The sequence below is a fragment of the Pelodiscus sinensis genome, chromosome 23, assembly GCF_052426305.1.
Source record: "Pelodiscus sinensis isolate ZL-2025 chromosome 23, ASM5242630v1, whole genome shotgun sequence".
NCBI classification, from domain to species: Eukaryota; Metazoa; Chordata; order Testudines; family Trionychidae; genus Pelodiscus; species Pelodiscus sinensis.
The window spans coordinates 2,055,789-2,076,292 of NC_143074.1; the positions used below are offsets into that span (position 1 = coordinate 2,055,789).

Here is a 20,504-nt window from a genome sequence, read left to right on the forward strand (position 1 = left end):
TTATTGTCATTTCCAATTAAGACACCTACACATTTTAAAATAAATTACAAGTTTATTAAAGTATGTGATAGAATTCCATGGGCTGGCTTTTGAATATAATCAAAGGATACAAAAAATTTTCTATCCCTTTGAGGTGAAATAAATTCACCTTTGCACATTAACGAGTAGACTCTTACCTACTGCAAATACTGTATACCAATAAATACCAGCAAGACTGCAAAAATATTACATCTTAGTAATTCTATGTCTTAAAGTAAAATATCATCTTACAATGATTACACTGGGTGGGGAAAGCATTTGGAAAGCCTCCACCAAAGGGTCATCCCAGGCTAATGTTACTTAGGTGGGCAAAGTATAGGACTTGTTCAGGTTCTTACCCCTTGCTCAAGGCAATGCTCAGTGTTGGTTAATATTGACACTAGCATATCTCTACGTCCACCATGCCACAGCTGGTTCATGTAGATACTCAGGCCACTGCTTGATATTTTTTCAAAGGATTCAAAGCAGACTCCAGGAACTGGGAGTACGTTTCCCACAGAGTGAGGAGTAGTAAGTAGATTCATACAGATTAAGCTGAAACATTCCAGCATTAGCAGTGTCCATAGTGCCCTGGGAGAGGAGGTGTTGAATGTCACTATAGAGGGAGAGACAGGAAAGGAGTAAAGTCACCTGCCCCCTCCCAAGATAAGCCAAAGCCAGGTGGATGTTTCTCTTGGCAACTGTTTATTCTTCCTCTGCTACAGAAGCTGCCTTTCTAGCATTCCCAGCTCCAGGAAAGCAGGAGCCACACAGACTATGCCAGTGATGAGAATCTGCCTGACACATGATTCATTAACAAAGCAGATAGGCAAGCTCTAAGCCTCCTAGAAAGTACTCCAAGTTACAGTCTGAACAGATGGTGGCCAGTGGGGACTTCTAACTTTCTACTTCAAGAGGCGTTAAGAGCTCACCTGTGTGAAAAATTCTAATACACAAAACTTAACACCAATGCAGCCAAGCTGGCTGGATTAAGACTACACCAGTGGCTGTGTTAACATAAGGCTAATCATTCCACTATCATTTTTCCTCATTCAGTCATACAGACGGTAGGGGCAAGTTCCAGAATTGTTGCATGTGGTTACAGAATACAACAGCTTAATTCTGGGATGGAAAAATCCAGACACAAGAAAGAAGCTTTCCCTGGGTGGCAAGAAAGCTTGCATGATCACTTCCAACAGTACTTAACATTTGATTTAAAAAACCTGAAGTTTTTAGTCCTTCACATTGTGCCAATAACTTTCCAACAGTGAATAAATGCTGTATTTTCTTTGAGGCTACAGCCATACAAATGCAGTATTTCTACTGCAGCTCTGCCAAGCAGCAACCTGAAACTAGCTAAACTTACCCAGTTTCACTTCTGCTGTTCAGAATCCTGAGAGCAGCAATAAAACTTGTCTTCCTTTCACTGTCAGGCTGCTCCTTGAAAAAGCTCACAGCTGCAGAGTTACTGTAGTTTCATAGGTGAAAAACCACACAAAGGCTAGAAAAGCTGACAGTGGCAGAGGCTTGCCCTTCTCGATCCCTCAGGACAGGCAGGTATGAGGGGATTGAAAGCAAAGCTTCTTTCCCTCCCAACAGTTGAAGAGAATCAGTGGAGCTTCAGATTTAATCTGATTCCTTAACAGGTCCATACAAAATACGGAGGAAGCCCAAGGCAGAGCTCAGTAGAAATGCCCGTTTTTAAGGACAGCAGCGAAGTTGGGTTTCTCAAAACCGGGTTTTACTTCGCCGTACAGCCACCTTTCAGAGCTACTTTGGGCTAAGATTTTTCCAAGTCCTGTTTTATACTCAATGGTACCTCACTACAAGCCTCGCCATGTAAGAGCTGTACTTCATGGCTGTGACTATACACAACAAACCAAGCAATATTTATTCTGAAGTGGAGGCATCACAAGTACTAATGAATGCTATGAATGTCTATACTTTGTTTTGTCTGAATTAGGCAAGGCACTCAAACTCTTGGAAAATAACCAAGGCAGTTCATGGCAAGAGGGTTTTTAACATCCCAGGATTAAATTATGGCCTTTCCTCAACAACCCATTATTTGACTATATGAAGTAATTCAATATATGGAGATGCCAAGCAGATGGATTCTATTCACTGCAGTTAAGGCTTTGGTTCAAAGGACCATAAAGTACCCGAATGGAAGTGTTCCAACCAAGAATGAGCACTGATCCTATCAGGCCTGGAAAGCAAGATGATGTGCTGTGCCATGCAGGTGGAGTATTGTGCCTTTAAATGTCACAGATCGAAGGTAAGAAAGTATCTTTGAGGGGGCACAGAAGCAGGTCAGGACATAAGCAATATAAGCTTCCTCTTCGGTAATCAGAAAGCGAGCAATAAGATAGCCGGTTATCAGATTATTTAGGCCCTATGTGTTTCAGGCATAAATATGATAACTTCAATTGACATCTGGTTTCTGTTCTACACTGAGCAGATTGTTTAATACTGGTCAACAACACATTAACAAAAGTTAGATTTAATAACAAGCCACCAGTTAAGGTAAGCTAATTTCCTAAAACAGCACAAAAGCAGAGAAGAAATAAGACCAATAGCTTTGTTTGGAATAGACATTTAAGGTAGGAAGAAAGGGGGAAATTCCTTTTTCTTTGTACACTTGAGTTCTTGCAATATGGAATTAAATGCAACACTACACATGGAACCCTACAATGCCATTTTTGCAGAATCATATGCTTCTAAGTGCAACTGCACTTTATGACCCTAATAAGGGGCTTAAGTGACACACAATCTTGCCTATGCTGTCTGCTCTAAGGTGTATAGTCACCTGCTGAAAAACTGCTTTTAAGCCCTTTTAAATACAAACAGCACTCTCTGGAATTCTCATGAACCATGTAAAATCTAGCAACAAAACGACTGTTCAGCTTTAGGGTATGGCTTCTAAATTCCAGTGTGCACTTAAGGGGGAGACCTTGTGAATTCCAAGATTACTGAAGTTCCTGAATTGGTGGATCACCTCATTCTGCATTAGCCTGTCATATCAGCAAATCCCCAACTCTCAGCATCAACATACTTTTAAAAAAGATATCTCTATACTATATATAATTTGCAATAATTGTTTCTTCATTTTCATGAGCCATCATCAGTACAAGGAATGATAAGTACAGGTTAAAGATTAAAAAGTGGTCCGAATACTGTAGTACTGTCCTACTGCAACAAGTCCAGGTCTGTGCAAGACAAGTTCTAGACATTGGTTACTTTACAAAACAAAGTTGTATTTACTGTTAAATCCACAAATGAAAGCAAATTGCTATGGATCAGCTTTATATTACTGCTATTTCTCAGCCCCAAATTCAGAGTGGATCATGCCACTGCACACGTACCTGTATCCTCCCTTACCATGAATGAGCTTGGTGGGAATGAAAACTATGACAGCAAGAGATACCCACCCTAAAATACACATGAACTAGCACTTTTCTCCCACGATGTACTGATGTGCACAGGATTGCATAAAGTTAGCTACAAAAATCAAAAGTGTTTTAGTTACTTTCAAAGTTCATACTTTAAAACACTTATCCAGAAATAAAAATGTAAGACCCCATGATTTCTAGGCAATATCTGTACGCATAAACACTGTCTGCTTTCTCCTCAAAGCATCCCAAACTGCTCTCTGCTAGTCTACCGGCAGTATTAGAGAGGGAAGAGTACCCTTTCAGTAAGACCACATTCTGAATCCATGTTAGAAGATCCTTAGACCATTTGCATTTAATTCTACAGGTAAACATTATGGTTTCAAGCAAGGTACTTATTAAAAAAATCAAAACTCCTTCCTTTTTAATCCACAGTAAAACAAACAGTAGGAATTACTCTGTATAACGAACAGTAAGCCTCTCTGATCCAACATAACATTTTTAAAATACAAGATCTGAAAGGAGACTGAGTCTGAATTATGCCAAATGTGCTCACTAGTTTGTCTGTAGCTCAACCTCACAAAGCAGCTTTCAGTCAGAATACCTGAGTCTAACTGATGCAAATATATATATATATATATATGTACGTATATTGTTAGCTTTTCACATTATTTCCTGCATTCCTGCAGTTAAGTTAAAAAAATTGCAATACATCTACAAAATTGTATACCACTGAACCAAATCAGCAGCAAGTTCTGTATTCTATTTTCTATCATCCATTTTAGCCATAGCTCTAAGACATCATTCAAAGTGCTCAATAAGATTCAGATATGGTACTGTGGATGCTTCTGTAATGTAACTTCTTTCTTCTAACAATGCTGCACAGCTCGTTGGTTTGGAATGAGATCAAAGTGTCAGCAACATTACCGACATCCCCATTTTTTACTGAGATAACAGCATAGTTCTTTGTTTACCCCACATACCGTATGGAGATATTAGAGGCTCATACAACTGAAAGAGTAGAGTCAAGCTTTTCAGAACATCCTCTTCTCCAGAGACAATCCTGTGCTATAAGACAACTTGACACTGTCTTGAAATCAAACCAAAGTCTACCAAGACTGGCATGGGTGAGTCACTGGTTGCTCGGGGACCTATTAAAAGCAGGGTCCACACTGAAATTGCTTTCCCAATCCTGATGTCTGTATCAAATCCAGGAAAAGCAGCATAATGTGCACAGGTTGTCTAGCCCCGCGCTAAAGCACGGAGTTAGATGTAAGACTGACAGATTTCTCTAAATCAGGGTTGCTTTTCCAACTTTTTTAAAAGCCAAGCAAAGGTAATTATAGCAATTCTCTGCTGTCCCAGCTCAAACCCTGAACGGTAAAGTGACTCAAAGTAACATCCCGCTACAGAAGATACACACAGTACATCTATGCTGGTGCCCAGATTGGAAGGGGATGAGCTTCTGTGTTAAATACATATTTGTCAAGGTTGATTAGGTCTACATCATCTGAAAACAGCAGAAACATATACTTGAGTGTTTCTCCAAGAAAGAAGCTTTCCATCTTATCTCTTGGTTCTGGGTTACTGGGGTTCTGGACGTTGTTAATGGAAGTATAACCACCAGAAGGAACCTGTGCAGAAGACAAACAATGCTGTATATTTCTATAAGCCCAAAAGAGCTTGTGTTACCTACAATTTCTCAAATTTTGATTTAAAACAATGAAAATAAACATTTGAAAAGCAGGCACAGCTTTCAAAATATTTTGCAACTTACACAAAAAATTTCAAATCTGAAAGATTCCAAAGCACTTTATAAACTGATATGCAAACTACACAGAGAAAATGAAGCCCTATCATTGTGACTTGTTGCATGTTTAACAGCAGAAAAATGCTACAAAGACAAGTGAAGAGGACAATGACCAATCACAAGTGCAGAAGAAATGTGAGGTGATCACGGTAACTACCAGGCTATACTTGCTTCAGAGGGGTAGCCGAATTAGTCTGTAACTGGAAAAACTTAAAAAACAATGAATAGTCTAGTAGCACCTTAAAGATTAACAAAACATGAAGATGGTATCATGAGCTTTCATGTGCATAACCCACTTCTTAAGAAGTGGGCTGTAATTGGTCAGAACAACAGGGTTAATACCACTACTCATGAGAAATGATCATGAAAGATCCCATGACTCTAAGCGGTCTGGATCATAGTTGTATAGCTCATCCATGAGATGCTTCTAGAAACACAGTGCTCCGCTAAGGTTATACTGGGCATTGGCTCAACACAAACACAAAGGCTGTGTCCAGACTCAGGGGTTTTTTCGAGAAAAGTAGCCTTTTTTCGAAAAAACCTCACCTGCGTCTGGACTGCAGCCGCGTTCTTTCTAAATTAAATCGAAAGAACGCGGCTTTTCTTTCGATGGCGGTAAACCTCATTTCATGAGGAAGAACGCCTTCTTTCGAAAGTTCCTCTTTCGAAAGAAGGTGTTCTTCAATGTAAATAGGGCTTCTTCGAAAGAGAGCATCCAGACTCACTGGATGCTTTCTTTCGAAAAAGCAAGCCGCTTTTTCGAAAGTTCAACGTGCAGTCTAGACGCTCTCTTTCGAAAGAGGCTTGCAGTCTAGACATAGCCAAAGGGAAGACACAACAAATGGTCTGGTAGCACTTGACAGACTAACAAAACACGCAGATGGTATCATGAGCTTTCGTGGGCACAGCCCACTTCTTCAAACAAAGGGAAGAGTGGCTCCTACTGAGACGTTAGCACTGTTTCCTGCAGCGCACTTTCTCCTTTGAAACCTTCCACCCAACTGTTGGACCAGGGCAGGCAGATCTTGCTAGACTGTGAGGTCTGACGTGATCACAGCAGAAACTGGGCAGATCTTCAAGGACCAGTGAAACTTTGCTGGACTCCAACTTCATGTACCAAGACATCTCTGTTAGGAGGAATGACCTCTCATTTGGGAAACATTTTTGTCAACATCACTGCTCACAGAACAGCAGGTCTCAACCGGGGACCTAAAACCTCCAGGGTGGCTGTGGATCCAACAGCTGAAGTCCCAAATCCCAGCACCCTCCCAAATGGCTGCAACCCCAAGTCCTTCAGCAAAGTTGGGGGAAGCACAAGGGGTGATACCCCCCCCCCCCCAACTGTAGTGACTTACACAGAGTGGATTAGTCCTTGGGACAGCTCTATTCCCCCCCCCATCTGCTCCCCCCAACTCTCTTGAAGCCCTGCCCCCTGGCCCGCTCAGAGGCTGGAGCCAGGCAGTGTGAGGTGGCTGCTGCTCTGGTTGCTGTCCGGGAGAGGACAGCCACAGCATGTCCCCATCTCCTTCTCCTGTTGCCCAGGGTTGCAGTTGCTCCTAAGCTCCCAGCCCCCTTTGCTCACACAGAAGGTAAGAGCCACCTGGGCAAGGGGACCCAGCTCTGGGGCTGGCAGAGCCCTCAGGGAGCAGAGACTGCAAAGCTACTCCCCTCCCAGCCCCCACCTATTCCCCTCCCAGCCCCCACCTACTCCCCTCCCAGCCCCCAAGTGGTTTTCATACTTTTAGAGCTGAGTCCCCCCCCTCCTTTGAGTGATCATTTGTGGTTAACTCCACCCCGTCCAGTCCAGACAGAATAGGAGGCCTGCTGAGATGAGACAGGTGGTGGAAAGGGGGCTCCCTCCTTGGATCCTGCTGTGTGGAGCTGGCCCAACCCCACTGGGCCCTGCCCTCCTAAAACAGAAGTCAAACTACACCTATGCGAGAGGGCCACCTATAACTGTGGCTGGAGCCCCATCTCCCTTCCCTTCCCCCTGCTGGGCCCCAGAGTTTTTATTGTATGCGGGGGGGGGGGGGGGGTCCTCAGTAAGATAAAGGTTGAGAACTCCTGATTTAACAGACAATGGGGCCATATGCACAAGTATCTATTAATGTATCTTGGCAGTTAGAGCAATTGATGCTTTGGAGTCAGAGAGTTACCAGGAAGGTGTTGGCATTTTGCATTAAGAAATCCTAGCTCTTAGTGTGGATAAATCCCTGTAATATTATCACTCATATACAACTTTGTATTAAGATCTTGTCCTTTTAGATAGATCTTTGTTAAGTGTTCTTATAGAATCTCTGTAACATTTCGCCTATAACTTTGTATTAAGAAAAAAAAATGTCTTTTGAGCTCTCCCCTTTCCTTGATTGTCCTGTTGAAATGAATGAGGTGTGAATGGAGAATGAAAAGTGAGCACCTCCAGCAGCAGTTGCCAGGGTGGAGAAGGTCTGGGAGCCCCCAGATCCAAGACAATACCTGTAAAGTGAGCTCATTAAGAAGACTGGACATACAGATGCCTTGTGAGTCAAGCAGCAAGTGCCTGCCCTTGGAAGAACTCTCTTTGAAGCAGCATTAAGAAAGGCAAGGTGATGACTAATTGACTCCATGAGAGGGATAAATAGGAGGCATCTTGCAGAGGGACCCCGGGTTTTCGTCTTGTCAACATGGGAGCATCGATCCGGATCGGCAGAAGCCCGGCTCCACCCCTCCCCTATCTAACTCACCTGGCCAGTGCAGTTAGGGGGAGCAACTTTTGGTAACAACAAGATGGAGTGTGCTTGTGTGAGAGAGTGCATGAATGTAATGTACCATACGCATATGATAAATATTGATTGATCTATGTATGTTCAATAAATGTGGTGTGTTGCCTTATCCCTCTGAAAAAGATCCCAGGTGCTTCTTTTAAGCACAACATTAGAAACTATATCTGAAATTTCTCAAGGTAATACTGAGACCCACTTGAAAACAAAACAAAACTTTCTGGATATGGGTCAGCGTTTTTGTCCTGCTGACAGCTCCATTCCACAATTTAAAAATAATTACTCATCATAATCCTCTTAATACACAGCTTTTATCAATATGATGAAAAGTCCTTTTCCTTAATGTGCTAAGTACTAAACGCATAAGCTGAAGTACACAGACTTCCAGGCACAGTCAATATTGTAATACTCTGTCTAGCTCTTGATGCTTAGTTTTACCTATTCGAATTTTTTATGATGCTTGGACAGCGAGCTATTTGAGCTTTGCTGAAAGCCCCTATATGGCAGAATACATTGCTTAGATACACTCCTGAGGCAATTACTGCTCACTAGGCTGGTCTTACCAGTGTATATTTATTGAAGTTCTGCAAGATCTCCCAGCCCCAGTCTTGGTATTTCTTATCTCCAGTGAATCTGTACAGGTAGAACAGGCTTTCCACAGTTTCAGGTCGCAGCAGGTTGTGTCTATCTGCCGGCTGCAAAACAGTAAAGATCATAATTCAGTCTTGGAGCAGGATACATTGGCAGAGAGCAATACTAGTTTGAATCTTATAGCTTCTTTGATAATTACGACAAAATGGGGAAATAACTGGCTAGGTAGTAATACTTCTGAAAGGGATCCAGGGGTACTAGGGAATCACAAATTGAATACTTATCAGTATGATGCAGTTTGGAAAAAAAAAAGGCTTATGTAAGAGATGGGCGGTAACTGTCCCACTCAGTGCAGGAGAGGCCTCAGGTGGAGTAGTGTGTCCAATTCTCAGTGCCTCACTTTAGGAAAAATGTGGATAACTTGAGAATGTGTCCGGAGAAGAGCAACAAACAATAAAAGGTTTAGAAAATGTGGCCTATAAGGAAAAGTTTAAAACCTGGACATGAGAGGGTTTAGTCTTAAGAAAAGTCTTAGGCAAGGCTGTCAGAGAATAGTGGTCAATTGCTCTCCATGTCCATTGAAGGTAGGACAAGCAATAATGGGTTTAATCCGCAGCAAGGGAGATTTAGGTCACATATTAGAAGAAACTTTTTAGCTATAACTGTCACTAAGCTATAGAATAAGCTTCCAAGGGAGGTTGTGGAATTCCCAACACGGGAGATCTTCAAGAACATTTGAACAAACACCTGTTGGTTTTACTAAGTCCTGCCTGAACACAGGCAGCTGGACTTGACTCTCTCAATGTGTGCTTCAAACAATTATATGCAACTCAGCTTGTGGCTGTTAAGAGATCATTAAAAAAGGTAAAGCCTAGGAGTGTTTGCATGAGAAGAGACAGAAAAAGTTTACCCATCAAAACAAAGAACATCCTTCTCCAGGTGTAGACGATTCTAAAGGGATTTTCACAGAAACAATCTGATATGTACAGAGTTATCCAAAGCAAGAGTTATACAGTGGTCAATTTATAGCAATACTCAGAGCTCTTTACCTTGATCTCCACATCCTTGTGGTCCTTTTGTGCATGGAGATTGAAGTGCACAATCTCTGGGCTCAGGCCTGTCTCTACCTGAGCATACATCTGGTAACAAGTCTCTATGAGGGCTTTGGCCAGCTCCATGTGATCAGCAGTTAGACCATTATGAGCTCCAAGAGCCAACGTCCCAGGCAAGAAGCAAACTAGATGATCCTATAAGACAAAGCACAGCCTGCTGTGAGAAGTACTGAAACAAAGAAGAATTTTCACTACCCTGTATCAGTACAAAAAGCATATTGTGTTACTTAAAGGCCACAGTTATTTGTTAAGGAAAAATGTAACATGACAGGAGCATGGTGCATTACTAAAGGACACTTTATCAACTTGGAATCACAAGATCTTGTAGCTACTATTGATACTTGTACCACCTTAAATTACTAAAACCAGAAGACTGTGGGAAAAAGTCTCATCTTGTTCAGATTGCTAGCCTGGTGTATTTCATAACACTTTACATGAAGTCAGTTTCTGTTATCCTGTACTGCCAATTAGCACGGAGAAACTGAAAGACCTTTAAAATTAAATAAAGAGGGGAACAAAAAAATCCATTTTAAAAAGAATTCAAGCAACATTTAACATAAGAACATAAGAATGGCCATACTGGGTCAGACCAAAGAATGGCCATACTGTTTGTCAGAGGCTGGAGAGGGATGGCAAGAGACAATCGCTTGATCATTGTCTTCGGTCCACCCTCTCTGGGGCACCTGGTGCTGGCCACTGTCGGCGGACAGGCTACTGGGCTAGATGGACCTTTGGTCTGACCCATTATGGCCGTTCTTATGTTCCACTTCTTAAAAGATGCCTTTTTGTCCCTCACTGCTTCTTTTACATGGTGGTTAAGCCACGGTGACTCTTTTTTAGATCTCTTGCTATGTTTTTTAATTTGGGGTATACATTTAAGTTGGGCCTCTATTATGGTGTCTTTAAAAAGTTTCCATGCAGCTTGCAGGAATTTGGCTCTAGTCATCGTGCCTTTTAATTTCCGTTTAACTAACCTCCTCATTTTTGTGTAATTCCCCCTTTTGAAATTAAATGCCAGAGTGCTGGACTGTTGAGGTGTTCTTCCCACCCCAGGAATGTTAAGAAAGTTCCTCAGAAAGAAAGTTCTCTCAGAAAGCATCAATTTGAAAAAATGCAAACTCAGCTTCTCTAATATTTATGTAGCACCCTAACTTTGCAAGGTGCACTAAGGAGATGATTCTTTTAAACATTTATTTAAAGTGGCCCAGAGAGCTTAAAAGCTAAATTATTCAAACATAAAAAGTAGTAAAATATGATAGGGAAGAGAAGGATGAGGGTTAAGATAAAAACTATGAACAGAAAACAAATTTAAGAGCTCTCATTTTGAAACAGACTGAAATAAAAGGCAAAAAAAGAAATTACCCACAGAAACCAAGGGTAACAGGTTTTGGGGAAGTATCTGAAGTTTAAAAGTAGATTAGTCAGAGCACAGCTGATATGATAAGATTAATATAACAGAGTTCAGGATAAAGTTGAATCTCCTTGCTAACACTAAAATTTGTATTATCCATATAAGTGATAGAAACACCTGATACCTTAAGTCAGGTATCCTCAGTATGGCTCTGTATACAACCAACTTTCCAAGAACGACACTGGATTTCCTTCCTGTGCAGCGGCAGCAGTAGGAGCAAAAGCGTTACAAGGAACTTCCCTTCATGAATCCTACACAATGCAACTTTATTATTCAGTTATTTGATCAAGGAACAGAAGAGAGAGATATTACCTCAAGGAGTGTGCAACACTAAGGCAACTAAGTTATGTGTGGTTATGTTCCAAGAATACTATGAAATGTTACAATAACTTAATAGTCAACAAAGTCAGCACATGAACAAGTTGGGACCCTGTGTCATGTAGCATTCTCAGTGCTCGCCCCCACTGCTATTCAGTTAAGAAGATTAACAGTCTCTTCTAGTAAGGCTAATACTGTGAATAACAGGACTTAGATTAAATGTGGAGTTTTACTACCATTCTAAAGAGGTGATTAGACACCTATCACCACACCTGCCAATCTCTCAGTGGATAAGTCTGTGCTAACAAGGCTCCCAGAGAACCTCTGCACAAAACTCTCAAGCTCCCTAATTCAACAGGCACTGATCAATATTGGCAGTAACAGTGTAAAGGGACAACATTAACACCTTTCCAACTCATCAGGTATGGTGAGATTTCAGTTAAGGATGTTAAGTAGCATGTAACTGATTACTCGAATAGTTGATGCATTTGCTTACTGGATAGTCGACTCGTCCTTAACATCCCTAGTTTCAGCCAGACCCTTCAAGCAGAGATGACAAATGAAATTCTGCAAAAGTCTCGGCCCTGCAGGGACTGCATTAAATATACTCAGATGCAGTTTTAAGAGTGCAGATTTACACATACATTAGCAATTCACTGCTTAAATATTTGTCAATTTATATAATATCTTATACAGAAAGCACTCAAAATGCTTTTGAAAAGGAGTGTTAGTTCATCATTTTAAAGCCATTCTGATAATCTGACTTCTGGTATAACACAGGAACAGAAATTCACCAATTCCTGCATCCAATATTTGCCACCTAAAATTAGAGGAAATAAGAGATGGTGGTCACACAGCACATTAGTAGCAGAGTCAATAACAGAACTCCGAATCTCCTGACTTCCACTCATGTACCAATTACTGACTAGAATACTAGTTCATGTATTTTCCATTGTAGAAAAAGTGAATAGTACACAAAACAGGCATGATCTCATTCTGTTTCAGATGCTGAAGTGATGTAACAAATGATTGCACTGAATGTGTTTACGACTGGAGAAGCACAAGTGGAAACTCATAGGGAGATTCAGATCAGCAAATAAAAACCTAAAGGGCCTCTGACCACAGCAGGGACTGTTACCTGTAACCTAGCTACTAAATGCTATCACTACAGTCACACCTGAACCCAGTATCTTGGTTTAAAAGAATGCTACCTGCCCATAAAAAAAAAAAAGAAAGAAAGAAAGAAAGACCATCACCACCCTTCAGAGGCAATATCTAAATGTACAAGGTATCTGCAGATTACAAGGATCCCTGGCCAGTTTTCACCTTTCAATTTTTGGATCTTCCAGCAGCCACTATCAAAACCTTTGGTCTGTACACACAGACTACACATTTGATCAAATAACTATGTATTTAACTACTGTATTCAAGATCTCCCCTATGGAACTGCAGACAGCTGAGGGAGAACACAACAGTATTCATAAGAGCCATTTAAAACAATTTGGGTTCAAGTGCTTACCATCTTGGCACTGAAATGGCCGTGTGCTAGTTCACCTACAAAAGTAAGCTTCTTGGGTTGTGATTTCCGAAGCAGATGCTTTTTCACCCCTTCTATAGCTTTCATGTAATCTTCCAACAGTCTGTGAATTAAAACCGTTCCTAGTTGATCCCAACATACACATTTTAAAAAGTACATTTATCCAACTCTACTTTAGATATAGTTTATGCATCTCAAAGGCCACACTTTGGAGGGCAGAAACTTTCAATTTGATTTCCTTAACTTTAGTCAAATATAAAACATTTAAGAAAAATCCAAGTAATCCTGTTTATACAAAATGCATCTAGCATGTATCTGCAGTATAGCTAAGCAATGGTGGCGTCTTTCAAGGGTGATTAGGAGAAAAGCTCTTGAATATATACTGATTTCTGAGAATTTCTGCTAATTAAAACAATTTTAAAAGCAAAGGAGTCAGTGAATGGTAATTCTTGTGAAAGATACTGGATTCACAACCAATCGAGACAGAAGTTCTATAGCTACACAACTGTAACTGCACTGGCAGGAGTCACACAAGTTTCCCATTCCTCACCATTATCTTGCAGGGAGCTCCTCTAGAGCAGTGGCGTTTTCAAACTATGAGTCGGGACTCAAAACTAGGTCACAACCCCATTTTAACGGGGTCACCAGAACTGATAGACTTGCTGGAGCCCAGGGCAGAAACCTGAGCCCCACTGCACAGGGCTGAAGCAGAAGCCAAAGGGCCTCAGCCCTGCATGGTGGAGCACAGGTTATAGGCCCCCTGCATGGGGCTGAAGCCCCTTGAGCTTTGGGCGCCTCACTTAGGCTGGAGAGGCTCAGGTGTGCTTAGGCCTCAGTGTCATAATTTTTGTTATGAGAAGGGGATCACAGTGCAATGAAGTTTGAGAACACTTGTCCTAGAGGGTGTGGGAAAGAGGCTCACACAAAACACCATCTTCCTAGTCCCACAAACCCTTCCAATCCCCTCATCCCAGAACAAGCTGCTTCCCAGTTATTCAGGCCACATAGGAGAAACATACTAGAATCCAAGGCACATGAGTCAAATATCAGACCTGTAACTGGACTAAAAAAGGGACAATCATGGATGTGGTGCCTGTCCCTCCAGCAGGTTTTTTACTGGCCCTTCTCTCAGAGCCTGCAAAATGCCGGACAGCTTTGGAGAGAAAGAATAAGTGGTATTTCCTACAGTGCAAGGAAACTTTATTTGCACAACAGAACCTGCTGCAAATGGTTTTAAATCCCTCCCTCATCTGTAATAATCACAACCTTCAACACCCTAGGTAGGAGGGGAAGCAGAGTTACAAGCTGACATCTCATCCCCACATTGCTAGGCAGTTACTAACAGGTCTGCTGACCTAGCTTGGGTTTTTTTGGTTTTTGTTTTAAACCTACTCAAATATGCTCACATCAGAGTCTGCATTAGATACTTTTTCTTTTAAACTGCTAAGTAGGGTACCATGTCTTATAACTTACATCATTCTTAAACAGATACAGGAAGTGAGGAGAACTTACTCATTTTCTTTCTTCCCACCCTGGATCCATTGTTTGAGCAAATACTCATAGTAGCTGTCGGCTCTGGCTCCCAGAGTGTAGACACCAAGGTGAGTGAACTGCCCACTGTTGGTATTTATGAACATGGGCACGAGCCCATCATTCTTCCCGGAGAGGGAGTGTACATGCTTCATCACCGCGTCTGCTGCTTTCTACAGCAAATAAATGGATAAAACACACATTGAATGAGAATGCCAGTACACAGCTCAATGTTTCTTCAATGGCCAACAGGAGTCAGCCGTTGTGCGATTTTTCCTTTTTCCAATACAGTGGCTGCTTATAGCTTCCGAGAAACGACAGCAAATACGATAGTTTGGAAGATTTGTTAAGAAGCTAGAGACAGTGATGTTGGTGAATCCAGATAGTTTAGAAGTCAGGACACATCTTCACTTTCTGCACTGGAGATTATTTCTTCTAGCATTTGACTTAGCAGGTGTAATAAGAACTGGTTAAATCATACACTGAGGGTGCCCCCTGGTCGACAATGGTACTCCTACTACTTGTGATGAGTAAGGGAAGCTGATGGGAATGTTTGCTCCCATCAACCTCCCATTGTGGAGACAAGCTCGGCTTAAGGTATGTCTACTCCAGCTACGTTATTCACAAAGCTGGATTTTCTATGTAAATAAGTCGACCTTCTGGATCTAGTATAGACTTCGCCTCAGATTCAAATACCAACTGACAGAAGAGTAGGTTAACACTAACATTCGATTAAGTGGCCTGCAATACCTCTAACGGTGTCTGTTTTGAGGTCAGAGAAGCTCAAATATTTTTGATAAATACTGTAGCTCAACTTAAGTTGGCAATGATGCCAACTTTTTTTTTTTTAACTAAGATTTTCACGACACAAGTTATAGCGAAGGACAGGGATGGGCAATAATTTCTGATGGGAGGACCACTGCAAGAATTTATAAGTGGTCAAGAACTGCACTCCTCCATGATGTTAATGGAGGATGTATGGGGTCTGGGATGGAGGTTGGGTGCAGAAGGGAGCTCAGGGTAAAGGAATGGGGTGCACGGTCCAGGAGGGGGTAAGGGTGCAGGAGAGGAGTCTGACGTAGAGGAGGGCATATACAAGGGGTGCAGGGTCTGGGTGGGGATTCTGTCCTGGGACAGAGGACAAGGTGCAGGATCTGGTAAGGGGGTTTGGGTACAGGAGAGGATTATGACCTGGAGAAGGGGTATAGGAGGGGATGCAGGGATGTGGGTTGTGACCTAGAGCAGGTGATTGGGATGCAGGAGCAGGGATGCAGAGGGTTTGGGTTACATGGGGTAGGAGTGCAGCAGGGTGGGCAGAGGGTTGGGAGGAGCCTAGCAATGCCCAGCTGCAGCACTGCAAATGTGTGTGTATGGGGGGGGGAGGTGAGGGTAATCTGCACACCCTGCTCTGCCAATGGGAACTACAAGACTATGCCGAGGGTGGGGGCAGTGTGCAAAACCTCCCACCCTCACCCCAGCTTGCACCACAGGTTAACACCTGGCCCCTGCAGCTGGTTGCTATGAGTAGCATGCAAGGGCAGGGCAGACAGGGAACCTGCCTGGGGTTCACTGCTGGGCCATCGGCTGCATCCAGTCTGCAGGCTGTATTTTGCCTGTTTTAGCTAATGTGCATAATGTACAATTTTAATTCCTGTAAATAACTGTATGAATACGGCCCTACTTGAATTATGAGATGATGTAGTGGAGTTGTGGACAAGATGTGGAAAAAAATCCAGAAAAGTAATCGTGGACCTTCATTAATAGTGATAATTTGGAAAAGTCAAAATCACATCTATTTGTTTAAGAAAAAATTGCAGGCACAATATAAACATTCAAGTATTATGTTATGTCGGCTATTTTTTATAACCAATTTTTTTATAATTTTTTGCTTCAACTGTATTACATTCTTTTTTTAAAAAATGACTGATATGATATAAAATTCAGAAGACTGAAAATCTTAAACACTGTTGCTGTAGAAATCAAGTCCAATCATTTTAGGCTTTTACATTTTATAGACATTGCATACTCAAAAAGTACACAACACTGTGGACAATACAAAGTAAGCTTATTAAAAATCAAAACCTGCGAATGCGGGATCTACAACTACCACATTATTGCAGCTGAAGTAGAACCTTATGTATAAACTGACCTGGGACAGTGTACAACAACCCCAAACAGAATACACCTCCCACTGCCTTTGAAATTACTAGTACTTTGGCTTATTTTCTCCCAGACACAGCCTTCACACCATATGAGTAATATGAGAATATGATAAGAACCCTACCGGTAATGAAGGAAATTCAGTTGCTTTCAACACTAGCATTAATGTAGGGATATCAAAGCACTTCCTACAGAATTTAAATACAAGGCAGTTCTATGCAGTTTAATTTTGTACACAGGTAAACTAGTCTGAAGAACATCAAAAGCAAAGATTTATCTTGTAAATCCTTCTGATGAAAAGAGCAATTATTCTTCCTACTATGGCAGTGTGGTATTTACTTTAAGAAAATAATTGTGAAAGTAATGGACTCTTTCCCCCTAAGCCGCTTCCCATTTGATGTCATTTAGCGCTCTTTAGCTGAGAGACTAGAAGAACCAGGAATTCACCAGTAAACTGAAAAGCGGTGCGACTGTTCAAAAATAGTGATGTGTTAGGCATAAAATAGTTCCAAATCAGATCTTTTAGAGATGGTATTTGGTAGGAGGTGGATCAGCAATGCAGTGGCATTTACTTTTATCAACCCAGTGAAATCTGTTCCAGCTGCCACAGAGGCTTATTTTTGATGTCTTTTAGAAGAATGGAAGGAGTCAAGGATACAGAATGTAGGGGAGCCTCTGCAATAATGAGGTGGAGCCTGAGAGGTGGTGATGGAGAGAGGAAGAGAAGACGACAACTGGTTCTCCTGTACCTGGAATTTCTCATCCCCAGTGAGACGAGAGAGCTCTCTGAACTCCAGCTGAATACTGGTCACCTCTGCCACGGTGCTGTCAGATGTCCAACGGGGTGGGTGAGCAGTGCCTCGGCCAATGTTTACATCTGAGTATGGTATCTTGGACGGTGTGTTGAATGCTGGCATAAGCCTGCTCCCAATGTCTTTCTAAAGAGAAACCAAGAGCATGGCAAAGAAGTTCTTTATTTCTCTCAGAAAACAGAAATGCAGCCTAGTTTTAGACCATTTCTGAGAAGCAAAGGCAAATATTAAGATAAATCACTAGGTTTCTTCACAGTAATTGGCATACAGCTTCTATCTAGTTCCCACCATGGTACACTATAGTTCAGTCTGCACATCGCCTGTAACAGGTTTTCAATATGAGATTATGGGATTATACTTAATGTGAGTACAGTGCCTATATATCCCTGCATTGGGAGAGGGCAGGAGAATACCACAGTATTTCCCAAGACTGGGAATCAGAACAGAATCACTTCATTCATTGACTATGATTTTCTCCCCATAAAAAATTATCTAGATAAAAATGATACAAATCCTTATATGTATCATCTTAGTCTTTACATTAAGAATTAAGTGAAATTCTCCTTAAAAAATGGAACCCTAAGATATTCAAGCTATGTCGACACAAGGAAGGCAAAGATGAGAGAAACATTCAAGAAGCCCCTAGGAAATACAGTAGAAAAATGCAGCAGATTATTTTCTGATAAATCTTTCTGCCACTTTACCCAACACAAGACACACATGCTGTCTGGGACCACGAGACTCAATCACTTACAGCTTTTTCCAGGAAGAGGCTATCTCCAGATAAGTGGTAGGTACTCAGCAAACCCCCCAGAATACGAATTGTACTCTCAAAGAGGTTCACATCCACATTCTTATCAAACAATAAGTCAGTGGCCACCCATTTCCTTGCTTCTTCAAACTCTGCAAGGCACAAAAGGGAATGACTGTTGCAGAAAACACATTATAATTATAACAAGGAGTCCTGTGGAACTTTAACAACTAATAGATTTATCTGGACATAAGCTTTCATGGGTAAAATACACTTAATGTGATGCTGAAGCCAATACATCTGATGAAATGGTTTTTACCCATGAAAGGTTATTCCCAAATAAATCTGTTAGTCTTTAATAGGGATGTAAAATCCCATTTAATTAGTTAACCAGTTAAACATTGAGTTTAACTGATTGAACAGTGGTGGGCAGAGAGGGGTGTGCTGAGAAGTGGCAGCTTTGTATGCAGGGGAGAGGAAAATTGCCAGCTCCCAGCCCGCTGCCACTTCTGCCCAACACAAGCCTGCCGGCTCCCAGCCAGCAGGGAGCCAACAGCCCTGCCAGGCTGGAGCAACCCTCGGCAGATGGAAGGCTCTTCCGGGTAACAGTTAACCATTAAGGGTGATGCTTACTGGGGACCTGGTTAGCCATTCACATCCCTAGTCTTTGAAGTGCCACAGGACTCCTTGTTTTTACAGATACAGACTAACACAGCTATCCCTTTGAGACGTGATGCTGTAGTTATAACAGCAATTTCAAATGACCAGATTAAAAAAGAGTTAGTATGTCAAATTGCCCTGCTTGTTATTACGTCTATCGAAAGGAACCTGTATTTTTAAGGGGCAAGCTGAAGAAGTTACAAATACACTGAAGCATAGACACCAAGAGAAGTTAAACATGGCATCAGTTTAATTCCTAAGCAATACAGCAACAAGGGGATGTGCAAGGAGACAAGTACTTAGAGAAATTACATGTTTAGCAGGTCTTGTAAAACCACATTTCTTCTTTATTAAAATGATGCAAAAGGGAATTAGCCTGGTATCCCAATAACCCACCTCTTTCAATATAAGGCTGAGGTCTATTACCATGCATTTTCTTAGCCATGCAATCAGGCACACTTTCACAGTAAGACTTTAGATTTTAGTTGAGGCTACTGAAATTAAAGCTACTGCCTGTCAACATACTATCTATATATTTATATATCTCCGCATTACTTCACCGTCATTAATGACTATTCTTGTAACAGCCTTATGAAGAAGTTTTCACATTGGGCACTGAGCTATAGATGGATTAAGTGGCATGTCCAAGGTCACACAGGAAATACTTGGCAGAGCTTGGAATTTAACAACTGTCTGTTGACTCCTATGCTAATATTTTAAAGACAACATCTCTAGGTATTCAGAACAACAGGCATCTAGGACTACCTGTAACTTGTACATGGGAAAACAAAGGTGTTTCTTTAAAATGTTGCAGATTATCTATGCAATTATCTTTCTGCAGACAGAACACAAAGGTTAGAAACTAATACCCTTCCACTGAGGCTTCTGGATATTACTGACCCACTGAGATAGCTCACAAGGTCTGTCTCTCTCTTGGGGAAAAAAATCACTATTTACAAATATGTTCTACTACACATGCCTTAAATAAGGATGACAAAATAGATTTTCTACATTCCATTTCAGTAAATTGTGCTGACAGACTTGATATCACTGTCTAGCAAGAGGTAGTACAATACTGAAATCCAGGATTTTTTTACAGAAGCAGTCTTTATGTTCACAGACTCATGAGAGAAAGATATGCACATTCTTAACACAACTTTCCAGATTATGAAGCAGTGATTTAAAGGAGAACTGCAATGTAATATAAGTTTCCAAACAGCAGTCCATTTTAAACATATCTAAATAGCTAATGGTTTATTTTAAAAGCTCTGCGCAATTCATATTTAAATATTTGATAAGAAAGCAGTCGCACCATCAACCTAGCGAACATCAAGAGAGTGCTCCATCAAGAGAGAGAGAGCTCAGACATGCAGTGAGACAAACAAGAGGGTTTTTCATCTGATTTTAAATCGTACATGAATGTGCCTAGTAAACCAAAAAAACTAAGAAAAATATAGAACTGTGGAAGACTTCTGTAATTTCTTGTGCCCTTAACAGCAGCTCTGATCTTCCAATCTTGATGCATGTGAAACTGTATTTCTTGTGAAGTTATTACAAGGCTGTCTCTACAGATTCCACCAATGGAGACATTTTCAAGTATTTGTAAATACTTTGTTGTTTCCTTATCTAACTTACATGCTCTGATT

At 41.3% G+C, this 20,504-nt stretch overlaps 1 protein-coding gene across 1 annotated transcript in view; it reads right to left on the reverse strand.

The window, feature by feature from the left end:
- Positions 1–32: 32 nt before the first annotated feature.
- Positions 33–20,504, reverse strand: part of MAN1B1 (mannosidase alpha class 1B member 1) — a 33,908-nt gene continuing 13,436 nt past the window's right edge. Inside the window, exons 7-13 of the mRNA XM_075905746.2 lie at positions 18,202–18,350; positions 17,385–17,573; positions 14,458–14,648; positions 12,928–13,048; positions 9,617–9,814; positions 8,540–8,671; positions 33–5,041 (exon numbers count right to left, since the gene is read on the reverse strand). Of these exons, the coding sequence (XP_075761861.1) occupies positions 4,838–5,041; positions 8,540–8,671; positions 9,617–9,814; positions 12,928–13,048; positions 14,458–14,648; positions 17,385–17,573; positions 18,202–18,350 (1,184 nt within the window). The 3' untranslated portion in view covers positions 33–4,837. The remainder of the gene's footprint in view (positions 5,042–8,539; positions 8,672–9,616; positions 9,815–12,927; positions 13,049–14,457; positions 14,649–17,384; positions 17,574–18,201; positions 18,351–20,504) is intronic.